This window comes from Micromys minutus (assembly GCF_963924665.1).
Source record: "Micromys minutus genome assembly, chromosome: 17".
Classification (NCBI taxonomy): domain Eukaryota; kingdom Metazoa; phylum Chordata; class Mammalia; order Rodentia; family Muridae; genus Micromys; species Micromys minutus.
Window position 1 is genome coordinate 22,543,087 of NC_137952.1, and position 18,430 is coordinate 22,561,516.

The following is an 18,430-nucleotide window of genomic DNA, read 5'->3' on the forward strand; positions in this document are numbered from 1 at the left end:
AGCTAGCTATGTTACATTTCATCATGTATATGTTTGGCACTGTTTTTTGTATTTGTTATACTTTAACAATATTTCCTAAAGAACAAAACACATGAAAAAAAATCTCAAGCATAAATGCAAAGCAAGAAAACTATGTTACAGATCACTATGTGGAAAGGATGCAATTCACATAAAAATAAGGAGAGAGCAGATTATTTATAAGTATAGTCATAAAATTCTGAAATATGATCAAATATGACATATGTTTGTAGTGATGAGAAAGATGGTTAAAAAGAAAAATGAAAACAAAATACTTATTTACCTTCCCCTTTGAAAATGTGAGGCATTCTTCCACCTGGACCAAGGGTGAGCCTGAGGCACAGGCCCGCCAGCTAATAGCAAGGGAACTCGGGAGTTCTTGAAGTTCAAGGGTTCTTTTTGGCCGAAATAAAGAGCCTGGTCTCGGCCATTAGGACTCAGGACCTGCGGGCAGAGGGCAGAGCTCCCAGAATAGCCTCACAAGAGCTCTCACACCTGAACCCATGAAGACAGAACTGAGTCACTGCCATCAGAACTCACCACCTGCCCACAAAGAGCCAAACACCAATCTCTCTCCTGAGCCCACAGGCCCTCAGACCCACAGGAGAGACAAGCAACAGTTAGAAACAAAAAGATCACCTACAATTACTGACAACAAGATGGCAAGAGGAAAGTGCAAGAACCCAAGCAATCAAAACCAAGACAACCTGGCCACATCAAAACCCAGTTCTCCCACTACAGCAAGTAGTGGATTTCCCAACACTCCAGAAAAACAAGATTTAGACTTAAAATCATACTTCATGATGATGATGGAGATCTTGGAGAAGCTCATGAATAACTCCCTTACACAACTACAGGAGAACCAGGACAAATCACTCAAAGCACTATAGGAAAACACAACCAAACAGGTGAAGAAATTAAAAATGGAAATAGAAACAATAAAAAAAAAAAAAAAATCACAAAAAGAGACAACCCTGAAGATAAAATAAAACTAAGAAAGAAATCAGGAGTAATAGATACAAGCATCACCAATAGATTTCAAGAGATGGAAGAGAGGATCTCTGGGGCAGAAAACAACATAGAAAACATAAACAAAACAGCCAGAGACGATGCAAAAACCAAAAAGTTTCTAACCCAAAATGTCCAGAAAATCCAGGATACAATGAGAAGACCAAAGCTAAGGATAATAGGAATAGAAGAGGGTGAAGAATATCAACTAAAAGGCACAGAGATCCCAAGTCACTGGGGGTTCAAAAGAATTAGATTTTAGTAAAATCTCACTTACTCCAAAGGTCAAGTCTGGAAGAAGTGGCTGGAAAGGCATGCCTTTACTTTGCCTTCTTTGGTATTTGAAAGGGAAGCAAAGAGAAAGAGGCAGCAATAGCCTTCATGGCTTTGTGTGACTCCCAAAAATCGTAGAAGAAAACTTCCCTACCCTTAAGAGGGAGATGACCATGAACATATAATCAGACACAAATGGAAAATAATTCAGTTGAATTCTTTATTCAACGGTTTACTTTCTTCTCCCTCTTGAAACACATATTAAATGCAGACACACAACACTAACTATATATTATCTCAAAGGGGTCAATGTCAAAATCTTTGGCTTTATTTTTCATCCTAAGGGTCAGAGCCGATAGTATAAAAAACCAGTATCATCAAGCATGGTACAGGATGAGCTACAGGACAGCACTGTTTCTTCTTAGAAAATCCAGCAGAGATTACGAATCACAGAAATAAGCAGAGCACACTCTGCACAATTTCACACAGAACTCCATCAATAAATATGGCATCATTGTAGACTGTAATCTAAGAGCTTGTCTTAATCAGGGCTTCATTGCTGTGAAGAGATACCATGACTACAACAACTCCTATATAGAAAATATTTATTTATAGCTGGCTTACAGTTCAGAGGCTTAGTCCATTGTCATCATGGTGGGATGCAAGGCAGCACGGAGGCAGACATGGTGCTTGAGAAAGAACTAAGAGCTCTACAGCTTGATCTGCAGACTTCAGGACAAAACTGAGAGCCACCAGGCCTGGCTTGCGTTTCTGAGACCTCAAAGCCCAGCCCTAGTGACACAAGAGCACACCTACTCCAATAAGGCCACACCAACAGTGCTGCTCCCTATGGGCCTGTGGGGGTCATTTTATTCAAAGGACCACAGCGTTGCTCAGTAGATTTCTCTCAGAAATGAGATTGCACTTTGCCAGTCATCTTCATCTTAACAGTGAAAGAGAGCGGCTGTCTGCACACTCACCAGAGTCCAGCAAACTGGGCAGAGAGGTGTTTACCGCGTCCTGTCAGGTACCTCACTCACCTCACCTTTTCTTACATGCTATTTGAAAACAAAGATTTATCAATAAAAATCACTTCAGACACTGGAGGGGTGAACGCTCTGAAGGGATGTTCATAGTTAGGCCTTGCCACCTGAACTATCAGAGTATTCTTTGTGATGGGTTCATGGACTGAGGGCACTGGCCTCAAACATGTATCAAAATGAATACAATGATGTAGGTTCAAAACTGCAATTTCCCTTCGCTCACACATATAAAATACACTCTCTCGGAAGTGACTTGTCTTTCACCATTCTGACAAAAAGTGCTCTTTTAAACATCATACAAAGAAAGGTACTCTGCTTTAGTATTATTAACAATGTTAAAATACAAGGAAAATGTTTGGTGACAATTATGAAATTTAAGAGGCTTCCAAAAAAGAAGAAAGAAAGAAACACCAAAACAAACACCAAAAGAATCACCACAATCATTCCTGTATTTTCTGTTTACATTAACCTTAACTCCAAATTAGACAGGAATATATAAAATCATATTATCTCTTTTAATCATTAAGCATATACTTATAAGATGCTCACAATTTTTCTCTTTGGAAAACATGCAAATAGCTATTTCAAAATTCTGTCTCTCTCTCAAACACACACACACACACACACACACATACACACACACACACATACAAGCACACACAAACACACAGACAAACACACATACACATGTGTGCATGTACACAGACACACACACTCAATATTTACTTCACTTGTAACTCCAGTGTTTATATCTAAATCACTGGCCCTTCTTCAGTGCCTATCTCTGGGGCAGTAGAAAACTGTTCTGAAATTTTGGTTACATACCCAAAGCTGCGACTTTGATGATAATGGCCTTGATGTTAGATGCTATCATCTCTCGGAGCAAATCTTCCTGGTTTCTCTGCCAAAGGTAAGCTAAAGGCTGGAGATTGAGTCGTTTACAACTGCAAGGTAAAAAGAAAAAACAAAATCAAATGATATGTTTTTGTTCCATATTAGCATATTAGGGTCCCCAGCAACGTAATTTTAAATACAAAGTTTTGTTCAAGGATTTTAAACATTTAAAATGGTCCCTCCATCTCCCTTCTTCTCCCTTCCTTCCTCCCTCCCTTCCTCCCTCTCTCCCTCCCTCCCTCCTTTTTTTTCTTAAAATGCCTTGTGGTGCCAGAGAGATAGCTCCCAGAATAAAGGCACTTGACTTTATCTGAGCTCAATTCTGGAAATTCCATGGTGGAAGGAGAGAAATAACTCCCATAAGTTGTTCACTGACCTCCTCCACATGTACACCATGGGATGCTCATAACCACATACTCACACAGACAAAAACAGAAATGGCATAAAAGAAAAAATATAAAAATGTCTAAATCAATGCCAAACAGCCGATCAATGCCAATTAATAATTATTCTCATTTTGAATGCTTTCATAGGTTAGAAAATAGAAAAGGGCATAGTTACATGAACAGATGTGATAATCTCATGCTTACAAGTTTATCAGAATCTTCATTCTCTAAACGTCCATCGAAAAGGAAGGGAAAGATTTTCAACTGTTTTGAGACAGTTTGGCTGGGTTTTAGAGGAACTGACTTGCTGATGGAGAAGTACTACCTATACCTCAGGCCAAAAAAAACTGAACGTATTATTCATTTATATATTGAATTTAGTAAAAATTTCTAAGAAATACTTGGTTTATCCATAGGGTATAATCACTGAAAAGGTGTGCGTGCTCATATAGACAGCACTTTTCAGACTCAGTGTGCAGAAAAGAGCAGAAAAGGACGGGCAGGAGGAGGGCATGATGTCAAGGGAGGACTTGCAGGGTTCTGAGAGGAGGCTGGAAAAAATAGTGTGGTTATGGCAATATTTAGTTGTATGTACTTCTGCACGTCTCAAAGAAAATAAAGTATAGAAAACAAATATGGCTTTTGTTAATTGGGCAATATGTTTACTCTGAAGAGCATGTATGACACATTTACTTATGAGTGGGGTACAATTACTTATGTTTTTATTCATTAACAGTGCTTTTCATTTTGGGAGGACTTTGGCATTTTAATTCTAGCCTTGTATGTTCTGAGCACACTCTCTGACACTAGGCTTAGTCCTCTATCCCAATTTTTAAATTAGTTTTTTAGACAAATTAGTGTTCTCTTACACATTTTCTACTCGTACACGCTGATAGTCAGAAAGGATAGCACCTACTGATACCCCCTCTATTTCTTCTTTCTCCTGAAAATAAAAGAAGAACACAAATTATAAAAACAGGCATCTGGTTTGTATCATACTCCAAAAATTACACATGAACTGCATATCATCCAAGAAGCTACCTTTGAATAGAAGTTATTTCTTGCAAATACACATTTAGAAAAATTATCTGTACATACATTTTAATCATCCACCCAGTGGCAACAAAAGTAATTATTCCTTTATTTAAATTTTGATGACAGATCTACATTCATTGAGAATGAAAAGACTTAGAAGCAGTTCCAAAATGTTTTTACATTCATATATTTAATGACACTGAAATTTAACAGAGACTTCTAAAATTCTTCCAAGGACAATATTTTCCCAAACTGAGTAATTTCTAAAATTTTCACAATAGTACTATAGAACTATTATAACAATTTTGAATAATATTATAATGTTCTATATAGTAAAAAAAGAACTAATAAAATAGTAGTATAGCTCTTAAAATGTTGAGCAGTACAGAGTTATCTAGTATGCAGAGAAAGTCAAGGCACTGCCTAGTACCACATATAAAGAAGGAAGGAATGGATTCTCAATACACTCTTAAGTGAGAAAAACAGCATGGTCCCCATAGGTAAAAGGTCTTTGTCCAACACATTCACAAATAATCTGAAGGAGAATGTAAATTTACATATGATCTGATGTGGGGTTGGTAAATATCTTTTCCCACTCTGTTGGCTGCCGTTTTGTTTTCATAATATCCAAGGTATACAAAGAACTCAAAAAGTGAGATACTAGAGAATTAAACAACCCTATTAAAAATGCGGTACAGACATAAACAAAAAGTTCTCAATCGAGGAATATCGAATGGCTGAGAAACATCTAAGGAAGTGCTCAACATCCTTAGCCATCAGGGAAATGCAAGTCAAAACAACCCTGAGATTCCACCTCACACCAGTCAGATTGGCCAAGATCCAAAACTCAGATGACAGCAGATGCTGTCAAGGATGTGGAAAAAGAGGAACACTTCTCCACTGCTGGTGGGGTTGTAAACTGATATAACTACTCTGGAAATCAGTCTGGCGGTTCCTCAGAAAAATGGACATATTACTACCTGAAGACCCAGTTATTCCACTTCTGGGCATAAACCCCAGAGAAGCTCCAACATACAACAAAGACGCATGCACCACAATGTTCATAGCAGCCCTATTTATTATAGCCAGAAGCTGGAAAGAATCCAGATGCCCTTCAGTAGATGAATGAATACAAAAATTGTGGTATATTTACACAATGGAGTACTACTCAGTTATCAGAAACAATGGCCCAACGAAATTCTTAAGAAAATGGATGCATCTAGAGAATATCATCCTGAGTGAGATAACCCAGTCACAAAAAAACAGACATAATATACAGTCACTGATAATGGGATACTAACCCCAGAAATCTCTGAACACCCCAGAAACAACCCACAGACTGTGTGAAGTTCAAGAAAAAAATATATATATATATTTTAATTGAAATAGAACTGTATCACATCCCACTTTCCTTCCTACAGCCCCTCCCAGTTTCTCTCCTATCTTCTCAAATTAATAGCCTTTTCCTATATTATTGTTACACATATACATATGTGTATGTATAAGTACCCACAAATACTTAATTACAACCTTATAAAATGTATTCATATACTTTTATGCAAAAATGCTTAAAAATCTGTACATTTATCTTTGTTTTTTAAAATAAAGTTAAAAAAAAACCACAAATGATCATGTTTACAGATAGCCTGAAGCTAGGTAGATCTAAAGACAAGGAGGAATGAAATATAAAGACAACATAGGAATGTAAAAGAATAGGTCAAAAATTAGATACTGTAAAGAAGTGCGATACAGTTAACCAAGGGAGGAATAATACACAGCATAAATATGAACCAGGAAATGCCATCTGTAATACAGATATGAAGGGAAGAGAGACCCTTTGTCCTGCCAATGCTAGATGCCCTAGGTTAGGAGAATGTCAGGGTGGGGAGGCAGGAGAGGGTGCGTGGTTGGGGCACTGTCATAGAAGCAGGAGAGAGAGGGATGGGATAGGGGATTTATGGAGGGGAAACTGGGAAAGGGGAAAACCTCTGAAATGTAAATAATATATATCAAATATAATAAAAAATGTATATGTATCTTCTGTTCACTGTGTAACTCTTCCAATGCAAAATAAAGAGCTCAACTAAATTAAAAACAAATTAAATTTTCATTTATGTGTATTTGTGTGTTTATGGAAGCAGGGCTAGAGAGGAAAGGATGAAGGGGAGAAAGGCCTTAAGGGGGTGGGAGGAGAAGAGGGTACTAGAATACTAGAAACCAAAAGAAAGATCATCTCTGTCTTTTCTATCTGCCCTTCCACTTGTCTCCACTTGCCATCTTAGACCCTTTCTTTTCAATACGACCAACAACTAACCACTCCTATGTAAGATATGCCTCCTACATGTTTGTCTGCAGTTCTTTGAAAAAAAAAAAAACTCACTGTGACTTTTGGTCTAGTAAAGTCAACATAAAGCATGTCAGTAAATATCTATAATTTACTAAAGTTGACTGAAAATTTACAATGTTTCTGTATTCCCACAACCACCTAACACACAACTAAGAAAATAATATCTGTAACATACATGACAGCAATGGATATCTTATGTTAGTAAGGTATACGTTAACAAGCCAGTAGGAAAAATGACAAAATTATAACAATATGTAATTTTAAGAGAATACATACAAATGATTTCAAGACACCTTAAAAAATAAATACAGGTTAAAAGTAGACAAATTTATGGAATAGATATTTATGTTTTAAAATGCAATAAGCATCCACAGATGATGAGCGTATGTGAAGTGCAGAGCTGCAGATACCCCGCTCAGTTTGTTGCTATACTTTCTTTCGAAGGGATAATTTCACAGTGTATATCATCTTGGTCTCACAAACATAATATTTTAAGTTTATACCAAGAAATACAGGCTGTCAAAGTAACTATAAACAAGTTATGGGTGAGGATATACGTCAAATTTATATTGTACATATAATCTGAATGAAACCTTAAAAGTTCTAAAATCCCAAAAAATAGGTATAGTTGAGTGAATCATAGACTATTATGAAGAGAAAAATAAAGGCACTAATGGAAAACATCTTTTTCAAGAATATAAAGATGTGAAATCATTTACGATAGAAAATTAGCTGAAGGAGATGTACATCAAGTAAAAAAACACATGCATTAAAAAATCTATAGCCATAGAGAAAAAAACGAGAAATAGATCATAAGGCGATAATAATTATTTCCTAATAGAGGCATTTTGTTTTTCCTGCTTTTATTTAACATTTTGTACTTCTTTAAATGTCGTATCATTGTTTTATTAATCAATGGGAAAATTACACACACACATACAAATTTATGTTCTGGTAACTTGGGATGTAAAATTATTCATTGTTTACCAAATACCAATTTAAAAAGGTCTAGCGTCCTGTACTATATTTAAAAAGAATAAACATTTAAGACCATCACAGTGAAAACCCTCAGGAAAGTAAAATGTGATAGATACAGGTGGCTGTAACAGGCTGTGCCATGTCTACGTAGAGCCCGTGGACTCCACACAAGGGCAATCCTGATGGAGCGTACCATCGGGAACTATTTATTTATATAATTCTGGTTTCTCGAGCAAGGGGTCATGTATCGATTCTCTGACTCCACGGTGCCGGGAGTACAGGCATGAACCACCTCATCTAACTCAGGAACTTTTATTTTTTAAAGATAAATAATTATACTCCAAACGTAGGCATTCAAAATTGTCTGTTTTTCTTTTTTAACACACACGTGCACACATGCACGCTCACAGATAACACACACACAATCTGTGTGGTTTTGTGTATGCATGTATATAAAACTCAGACTGTAAAATTACAAATAACTTGTCTGTTAACAAACCTGAACCTGTCTAATTATCAGCATTCATTGGGAGCTGCTGCTAAGCCTTCCTTTCATGTTAAGCACACGACCGGCTCTGCAATGCTACTGTAAGCGTGGGGAGAAGTACAAACATGGATGTATTCATTCAGTTTATGACCCGGTCCTAAGAATCGTTAACTATTCCTAAAAATAGTACACCAGGAACGTCTACATTCAAGGCTAGAGATGGATTTTTCCGTTATATGTAGCTAATGCTTTATCCTTACTCATACACAAAGCTGTAGTGAAGGCAGGTGAACCAGCAGAAGTAGTGATAATCTTATGCTGAGAGTCTAGGCAGGTTTAAAGGTAGAAATCTAGAACCAAGTTCAGATTTTTGTTCACTAATATTTATTTGTCTCAATGTTGAATATTTGGCTCATGAAACCCCCAGATTGGAAACATGCTGTCCTTTTTTTTATAAATGAAAATGAGGCCTACTCAGTCCACTGATGAGAAGATATGCATCTTGCATTTATCAAAGATGTTATTTTTTTTTTTTTTGAAAAATGCCTGTTATCAGTATTATTCAGTTAATGAGTTCTTGCCTGTTGAGAAAAAATGATCTGCTGAATTTTAAGTATTTTTCAACTGAAAGGCACTGTAACATTTTTAATATGAATCATACCTAAAAGACATACTCTTGCACTAGCCTCTAAGTAGCAATATTTGGACTTCTGGCAGCATAGCATTATTAAGCAAGAAACCCTTATGAATGTCAATGAAGTTCTGCAGCCTGGATTTCTAAACTAGATATTAATATGGCTGGGTAAGTACCATATGCTTCTTCCTTAAACTGATAATTCTTCATTTAGTCTAGACAAATAAAGATAACCACAGAAAAATACCATTTAAGTAAAATATTTCTGAGTGTGACACACAAAATTCCAAATAAAGTTCACTCAAATATTTATTAAGTTAAAATTATTATTATTTTTTCCATGACCAATAAGAGCATTGTAAAATGGGAAATGGTCACCATCTGTCCTGTCCCATTAAACACTGATCTCTACACAGAACATTCACAGTATCACCATCTCCTTCTGTGAAATTTCACAATTAAACAGTGAAAAACGTTGTGATGATTGGAAATTAACTGACAAGAAATTCCAGAAGATCAAATGAGCTCCTTAGGCAGGAAGCCTAGCCTACTTAGTGACGTTCCTGGTTGATAAGACGGCATGTTCCAAACAAAATTGGGAGGTTTCTGATGAATAGCATCCCAGGCTGTCCTCAGACCTTCACAGGCATGTGTGAATCAAGTACAAACAGGCAGGCACAGAGAAAATTAAAATAGAAAGAGTGTTAAAAAGCAATGTAAGTAATGGCTTCTAGTCTCAGGTAGCTGAATTAAAATATATGAGTCTATCTCTAATAATGAATAGTAATAAAAGTAAGCAGATATTTCTTGGGAGTATTTACAAACTAAATAGAACAACCAAAAAATCTGTATAGATTAGAGCCTACTATTTTTAATTAAATGCTTTAAAATATACAGGTAATTTAAATTATAAAATCTTTATAAAATTTACAAATGTAATAAATTGTTTAGACTAATCCAGGTCCCCTGGTAGAAACAGAATCCTTGCTACATATATATATATATATATATATATATATATATATATATATATATATATATATATGTTTGATAAAGACTAGCCATTATGTGTAATTTGTCTAGATTTCAGTGCACTCAAAATAAGGGGTTTATGGTTCTGTCCCCATATATTATTCTAATATTGAATATTTTTCGACTAAAAATATTAAATTCAGTCCTAAGAATTTGAGTATGACGTGAGACTTTCAATAAATAAAATAAGAGAAATGCCTTTTGTGATTTGTGGTAAGAAAGCATGTAGCAAGCAGATTAATACTTATTATATCCATGAAGATAAGACTTCTCAATTATGGGTTTTATTTTTCACAAAGAAAAAAATGATTATATTATTTTAGATTTTATTATACCCTATGCATATCATTAATGGAAGTAGAAGAAAACCTGGAGGCTTACTGCTAGACTAAAATGTACAATTATATATAACCATACATCAAAGTGTAACATTTACTGTTTGAATTATATAAAACTTGAAATATATCCATTTTATTATTTGTTTACTGTGTTGTGTTATGAAATCTTTGAGGGAGACGGGTTTCTCTCTTACTGTGCTTTGCTATGCAGCATGGGGTTATACAACCACGGGCACTGCAAAGGCCCTTGCCTCTGTGTATTCCATCGAGCAGGCATAGTCATCCGTTAGAGTGGTGCCATCGTCTTCCCCAAAAGTGTGATGTCAGCTCCTAGTAGAAGCGTGATGGTTACAGGTCAGGCAGTGTGGAGTTCTGCAGACCTGCAGTGCACAGTGATGCCATTCATTTAAAAATCTCATTTCCTTGTCACAGCCTAACATGAATTCTCTTAAAGACTTGTGGTGTTTCATTTTCCATCTCCACAAATATTTTATCTGTCCAGCTATCCAACTGTTTAAATTGGTGTGACTACATAGGCTTTCTTCAATTTCACATTCTCACTTCTTATCCAGCTATCTTAGGGTTCAGCAAAAAGAAAATTAGTGATAATGCTTTCAATTTAATTAGTATATTACATACGCTGTAATTATTAGCGGGAAATGTTATATTAATGAATGTAAAAGTTAGCAGTAAATTACCTTGTAGCCATTATCAATTTCCCAAGCTACTGCTCCTTAAGATAACCCTCTCCCTATGGTCCTTCCGGTAATTTCTCTTTGCCTGATAAACATGATGATTAAATAGCACACAGAGTAAACCTTTGATACTTTTTAAATTAAATCCATGCCCAGCCTAAGGGCTGTGTCTGATTTCAACTAAATGTGTCAGTTAATCAGATAAAAAATTATCAGTAACTCAAAGAAACAGCAGCCTTAGGCTTCATCAGAGCCAGGGAAGGCTGAACAAAGTAAGACATTCAGACAATATCACATTATGTGCAAAGGTTACTGATAAGACGAGAACTAAACTGAGCTGCCTACCAATGAAGCAATGTCTGAGAAGAGTGTTATACTCAACATCTAAATTACCTTTTCCATTTTTAAGGAAATCTGTAATGTTGAGAGAGACTAAGATTATTTTATCCATATACATGTAAACATTATATAGCACTGGCATGTAAACAATTCAATTTAAAAAGTTAAAAGTATAGAGTAGATTTAGAACAAGGGATTCTTAAAAGGGTCTTCACAGTGAAATTTTCCTTAAAAAGAATTCAGACCAATGCATCTCACACTAGGTGCAATGAAGACTGATACTCTGTGGTTTGTTGAAGAAAGGTACATATGAATTCAAGGTCATGAATCTGCAAAGTTCTGCCTAGTACCGCAAATGAACCACATATACTTTGATCAGTTTCTTTCATATCTGGGATAGAAAATAACTACAGAAATACTTTAAGTTAATTGTTTTAATCTGTAACAACGAGCAAAGAGTTATTTGTAGCATTTACCAGCTCAAACAATGTATGCTCTCCCAAGTCCAGACTGTTTTCATAAGATGGTTGAAAAGGCCCCACTCTAATTCCATTATTCTGAAAAACCCTTAAACTTTCAGAGAATATTACTATTTTCAAAGCATTCTCAGATTCCTAATTAAGATTGCTTTAACTATAAAAGACAGCTATTTTATAAACTGATATATCAGTTTCACTGCAAGGAACTAACTAAATCTATAAAAGAATAGGAAATTATCTTTGAAACACATAATAGGCAGAAGCTATGAACGATCCATTTATAAAGCAGAACAGAAATCTTAAGTCCTCTGACAAAGAGAATTTCAAATTAATACCCCACCATCTTTGCTTTTCTGTTACGATCAGATAGCATTTCAGCTGACAGGATTCTCATTCCTCTTCACCAAGTGCAACACACAGAAAGTAAACCAATCGGAGGAGAATCTTGCACTCTGGACCACACATAAACATGCTCCTAAATACCAGGTATTCACAGTAACTAAGGAAGTCCACATTTCTCATGCGTGAATAGGAAGTGACTGAATCTTAAAGTTTTGACCATCACCACACTGCCAGCATTAACACAAACCCACTGAGGTCACGTTTCAGGCAACAGGTCTTTAAGATGCAGAGAAGGTGATGTTCCTTTCTTATGTGCTCTAAGCAGTCTACTTTTAGGAAACACTTTGGGAAATAGTGATTTATTAGGAACTAACTTAATAAGTAAATGAAGCGGCCATACAGCTGTAAGTGAATGCACAAAAAATGAATAAACTGAGCTTGGCACAGCAAGGCTTCCCAAGACCTTATAAACTTACGTTGTTCTTAAATGAAGAGCTGCCATGGAAACCCATAGCAACTGTGTTCTACAGTGCCCTAAACCAGCTACATACACGGTAAGTATGTGCAGGAGATCTGAAATAGGAAGCCTTTGAAATCTACAGTTTAATGTTTAATCTACTAGCTGGATTTTTTTTTTGTAAAACTCGCTAATATTCATGTAAAATAAAAATAGACATTTATGGCTTAGAAAAATTAAATATAATCATAATTCATAGAAAAAGCAAATTTACACTTTGTCAAATTACATTTTATCAAAAGTTTTTAAAAATATATTTCTATAAACACTGTAAAGATAATGAAAAGGTAAGGTATAGAGTGAGGGAAATTTTCCTATTTTTGATAAAAAGCTTTCTATCCAGACAATCCCCCTTCTTACTATTTCCCTCAGTGTTGTTGATTTGAGGCTGGTATAAATGCAATACACATTCCCTTGACGCATCAGCAGAGTGACACAAAGGGGCAGGGAGTGCTTGTGACATCAGGCAGTGTCAGAGAGCCTTAGCTATCTGTCAGTCACATGGCTAAGGTAATCAATCAGCAGTATAAGATTCACTGTGTTCTTGGTTATGATTCTTGGTGATTAGTATTTTAAGTATTAAGTAAGTATTCCTTTCAGGATATCTTCAGCTTGATAGGCATATCTGGTTATAACCCTATAAGTCAATACGTATATTAAGAACTTTTTGAACGGAATCTAAGAATATGAGGCTTTCAAAATTAAGCAAAGTTATCAACAGATAGCCCACCAATGAATAGAATTGGTAATATGTACGTGAATATATACTCAGCAACTTCAGCAAATTGAAACTACAAAAAAATTTTAATCTTAAAAAATTAATAATACATGCTGCTAACTAGGAAAACTTAAAACTGTCATTCTACTGAAGGTTAAGAATTTAAAATAGAAACAAATTTAAATAGCATATATTTATTTTTGCTACTGATCACTGCACAGAGCTGACAAAATGCGGAGAGCATTTCTGTGATTAAACTTTTCTTTAGGCTCCCACTTCCACAGCTGCTGAGACCACATGACGTCATCACTGCATGTGCTCTTTAACCATGTGCCTGTGAGTCTTAAGCCAGACACTTTGGAGCCCGGGTACCGAGGGCAGGAGAGTCAGGGCCAGGCAGAGTGAGGGGCTGGGGCGCAGCTTCCCCAGCTGTCTTTCTGATATAACTATATGTTATTTAAATTTGTTTCCTGTAAAACAGTTAAATGTTTGTTGTGGAAACACTAGCTCTTGTGAATTATATTCTAAAAGAACAGATTTCTGTATTTTTATACATATTTTGTGTCCTTCAAGATAACTGTCATTTTTTTTTTTAATTTTCAACAAGCTCATCATTGAGGCTTTTTGTCTAAGTATATAAAAAGCAGTCAGCAAGCCTTTCAGTAAATAGCTGGGTACAAGATGTCTTACGCATTCTGGGCAGATGAATTCTGATGGGTAGACTAGCAGGGGTGTCCATAGTTGGAGGCACCTGCTTTCTAAGGGCCTGGGCTACACACTAACGCTGTCTAAAGATACTGTTTGTTTTAGGCTTATCAAATTTTCATATTTCATGTAGAAATTTAGTTAAACTAATCAGGCTCAACTATAGTCTCTTTCCTAGATGCTTAGTCAATAGAAGAGAGGCTTATTTGAAACAGTTCAGGTCCCCTTCCTGCAACGTGATTGTTCCTAACTCACATAGGATGAATTTTTAGTTGTTTTCACAATCGTTGTATGGGTGCATGTCTGTTTCAGTGTACACATAGCAACACACATTAACAGACACTCAAGGTCAGACCAGGATTGATGGACTCAAATTACCTTTCAACACTGTTAGCAATTATTTAGCTTTAACCTAAAGACTCTTGGGGGGTTTTCCCCACTGAGAAATGAAGAGATCATTTTCATAATACACATTTAAATGATTCTAACTTCATATCTGATTTTACCTTTCTATTATGTATTAATATAAAAGATTTATTTGTCCATATAATCACAGCCATTCATGTAAGGAACAAATCAGGAAGAAAACTAAGGCTTACAGCAGTTATGCTATGCAATAGGTATATAATAGTTTGATTCCCTAGTTGTCAAGTAAACAGAAACCCATGATGTTAAATAAGCTTCATCCTATTTGGGAGAGTTGAAATCCCACTATATATTAAAAATACAATTCTTTACAATGGAGAACTGCATTAAGTCAAATACAAAACCCGTTTTCTTAAATGCATAATTATTTATTGCCATGACAAATTGCTAGGTCCAAAATGAAAGATCTATTCAGAATACTTGCTCCTCACATTAGTCATGATTGATGAGTGTCTGTGCAAAACAAGTACGAGCAGTGAGCACTGAGGTCGGCCCTTTGCATGACAGAGGCCGAGGCGTCTTCAACAGCATCCCCTCGTGACTGAAGCACTGCTTCATCAGGCAGAATGCACAACTTACTCTGCTGTATACTCTGAGTTACAAAGACTCTTCTGTGTACAAACAACATAGTAGTGCACTACTCATACTCTAAATAAAGGAAAGATAACGCTGTCTTTTCTAAAAAGAACTTCAAATAGAGTGAGTGAAGAGATAGCTCAGTGGTTAAGAGCACTTGCTGGTTTTGCAGAGGACCCACATTAAATTCCCAGCATCCACCTCATGGCTCACAACAATCTCTATCTTCAGTTCCAGGGTTTGTAATAAATAAGATCCTATTTCATAAAATACAAATATATTTTCTTTCTCTTCTTCCTCTTCATCACTGAACTAGATTAAGTTTGTCATGACACTTGTAATGAAAGACCCCAATTAATACATTACTTGAAGGAATAACTTTGTATACATAAAATATTTACTAGAATGTTAGCCAAGTTTATTCTCTATAATTTTGCAGAGAAGAAAACTTCATCTCAAACATATTGAAAATTTAAGTAGTCAGAAATATATTTACCCAAGACAAGTATTTGCATGTATCTCCTACACATAACATAGAAATGTGAAATGTGTGTGAGCATGCATGCACTCAATGCAGTCATGTGTCTATGTATATGGGCACACACACGCATCATTTTTATTTAAAAAAGCCTAATAATGACTATTACTGAGAAAAGAAGCAGAGGTATTTTTGGAAAATAAACTTTAAGAAAACTGCTGAAAATACCTAAGCCCAGAAGGAAAGTCCTTATGCAGAAGGGGCACCCAAACTTAAAGAAAAGAGCCCAGGGCTAAAAGAAGAGTAATTATCTCCTTACTCAGCCTAAGTCTATGCCAGGCTCAGTGGTGCTTTTTCAAGTGCATGTCAGTCTTTGTCCTAATTTGCACTTCACTTAGCAGTAAAATCTGAGAGTCCTGTGGCTTCTTCGACTCCATCCGCTGGGTGAGAGAGTGCAGCTTAAGAGAAGAGGGTAATTGTTACTTATAAAGAGAGAGGTTTGTCTTAGTTTCAATAAATAAGGATCCAAGAGACACAAATGTGCTATACTCCCTCAGTGTAACACAAAATCCCTTATTCTATCTGACCAAAAAAGGAACAATTATGAACTACAATGTTTTCAAGCCATATGTGACCACACAGAGCCACACAGTGATAGCAATCTGTTGTAGCAACATCTCATTTTCTTTACATCTAGGATTACACAAAAGAATACATTCTTATAATCAATTCCTGTGAGCTTCTTCATTCATGCTATTTTATTCAGAATTTCCTTCTCTGAGATAGCCTCCTGAGACATGCATCTCATTTTCCTGAAGGTCCCTGAGAGACTTAAGCATACAGTATTTACTTCACTATGATATCAACAACATATTGCAGAACATTTCATCTAAAATAATAATAGAAAACGTTAAGCCATCTTTCCATTTGGAAAAATATATCTGGAAGAATGCAATGTCTGACGAAAGTCACATTGCTTAAACACAATGTGCTATCTCGGCTTGCCTAGGGAATTTAAACACGGGCGGGGGGAGGGAGAGAGAGAGAGAGAGAAAGAGAGAGAGAGAGAGAGAGAGAGAGAGAGAGAGAGAGAGAGAGAGAGAGAGAGAGAGAGAGACACGAAGGCAATATGACGTAGGCCAGAGAAAGCTAGTGTGACGTATTCAGTACATAGCACGGAGTGAATGGGATTAGCTGGCTACCTGGGTTGGTCAACGGGGCAGTGACTAGAGCAGAGGTTCTTAACATGTGGGTTGCAACGCCTTTGAGGGTCAAATGACATTTTTCACTAAGGTCCTTTAAGACCATCAGAAAACATAGATATGTATAATTTATAGCAGTAGCAAAATTACAACTACAATGACGCAGCAATACTTGTATGGTAGTGACTGTGCTTTACCAGAGTTGTTTTAATGATGTTGCTGGGGATGTTTTCTTTCAGGATGACGACTGAGAATCTAATTTAAAAAAATGTGCCAGGTACCACAAGAGTAACAGAATTGTGCTGCTTTCTGGGGTTTTCTTTTCTACTTTTTTTATTTTAATAGAGTGTGCTGGATTTTTCTACAATTTTGTTCAAATGACTGCAGAACCTGGAAAAGCTGGTACTGCTATTGATGCCTAACATACTGCTATCACTAGTCATAAAATCTGAATTTTTGGGAACTTTAGCTGTGCTGTCAACTTTGGAAAAAAGTACCCCAGTTTACTGTGTTGAGTTGGCATTGTACAGATATGATCTAGAAATTTTGAACGTAATTTTTTTCCATCTGTACAAGAGTAATGCACTGTATTAAATATGTAAGGTCTTATCTATGTGGGCTTGATTATAAAAACTAACAAAGTATTCTCTAAATAATGAAAAAAATACTTGTAGGTTTAGGGTCACCACAACATGAGGAACTATGTTAAAGGGTTCCCACAGCCTTAGGCAACTAATGGACTAGATAAAGAAACAAAATAGACCAGTATTTAGGTAATTTTGCAAAGCAAATCCAACTACTTTTTCAGTATAATCTTCTGTTAGTCATATGACTTGTCATAACCAACATCAAATATTAAGGTCAAACCATTTAAGTTTTTTTTAAGAAAAAAGGAATGTTTAGATATCTGTATGTATAGATGTGTAAGTTTCTATATATACATATGCAGAGTTACTATGACATGGCTTACATAATAAAAGGGACTTTGGGATTTAATTTGTCATAAATAATCATAATTATTGATTTAAAAGCCAGGAACCAAAGAAGACAAGGAATCAGTCTGAAGGACTGACACCCAGGCAGGCTTCATCCTCATTAGAGAATCGATACAGACTTTCATCCAAGTCTAAAGAGTAGAGAATGAGGAGCTAAGGGGGTAGGACAAGAATGATGTCCAGCTTGTAAGTGGGAATAGGGAGTGGAAGATGGGCAAATTCTCAGTTCCATCTACCTTTGTACTATATTCAAAGATAATGTCCACTTACGGGAGGAGGCTAATGTTCTACAGAGTCTGTCTTACCAAATGCTAAAAACTTATCCAGCACACAGATATTTGCACATTTGTGTGTCAGACTTCTGTATAAAAACAAGTTGACATATAAAATTAATTTTCTAGTTTTGCTTTCTCTTTCAAGAATAAACACTAATGTGGAAAGTGACTTGGGGAGAAAAAGGTTTGTTTGGCTTACAGGTTGTAGTC

At 36.0% G+C, this 18,430-nt stretch overlaps 1 protein-coding gene across 1 annotated transcript in view; it reads right to left on the reverse strand.

Moving 5' to 3' along the window:
- Nucleotides 1–18,430, reverse strand: part of DPH6 (diphthamine biosynthesis 6) — a 117,244-nt gene that overhangs the window by 39,439 nt on the left and 59,375 nt on the right. The window contains exons 4-5 of the mRNA XM_080931716.1: nt 4,492–4,565; nt 3,168–3,286 (exon numbers count right to left, since the gene is read on the reverse strand). Coding sequence (XP_080787842.1) covers nt 3,168–3,286; nt 4,492–4,565 — 193 coding nt within the window. The remainder of the gene's footprint in view (nt 1–3,167; nt 3,287–4,491; nt 4,566–18,430) is intronic.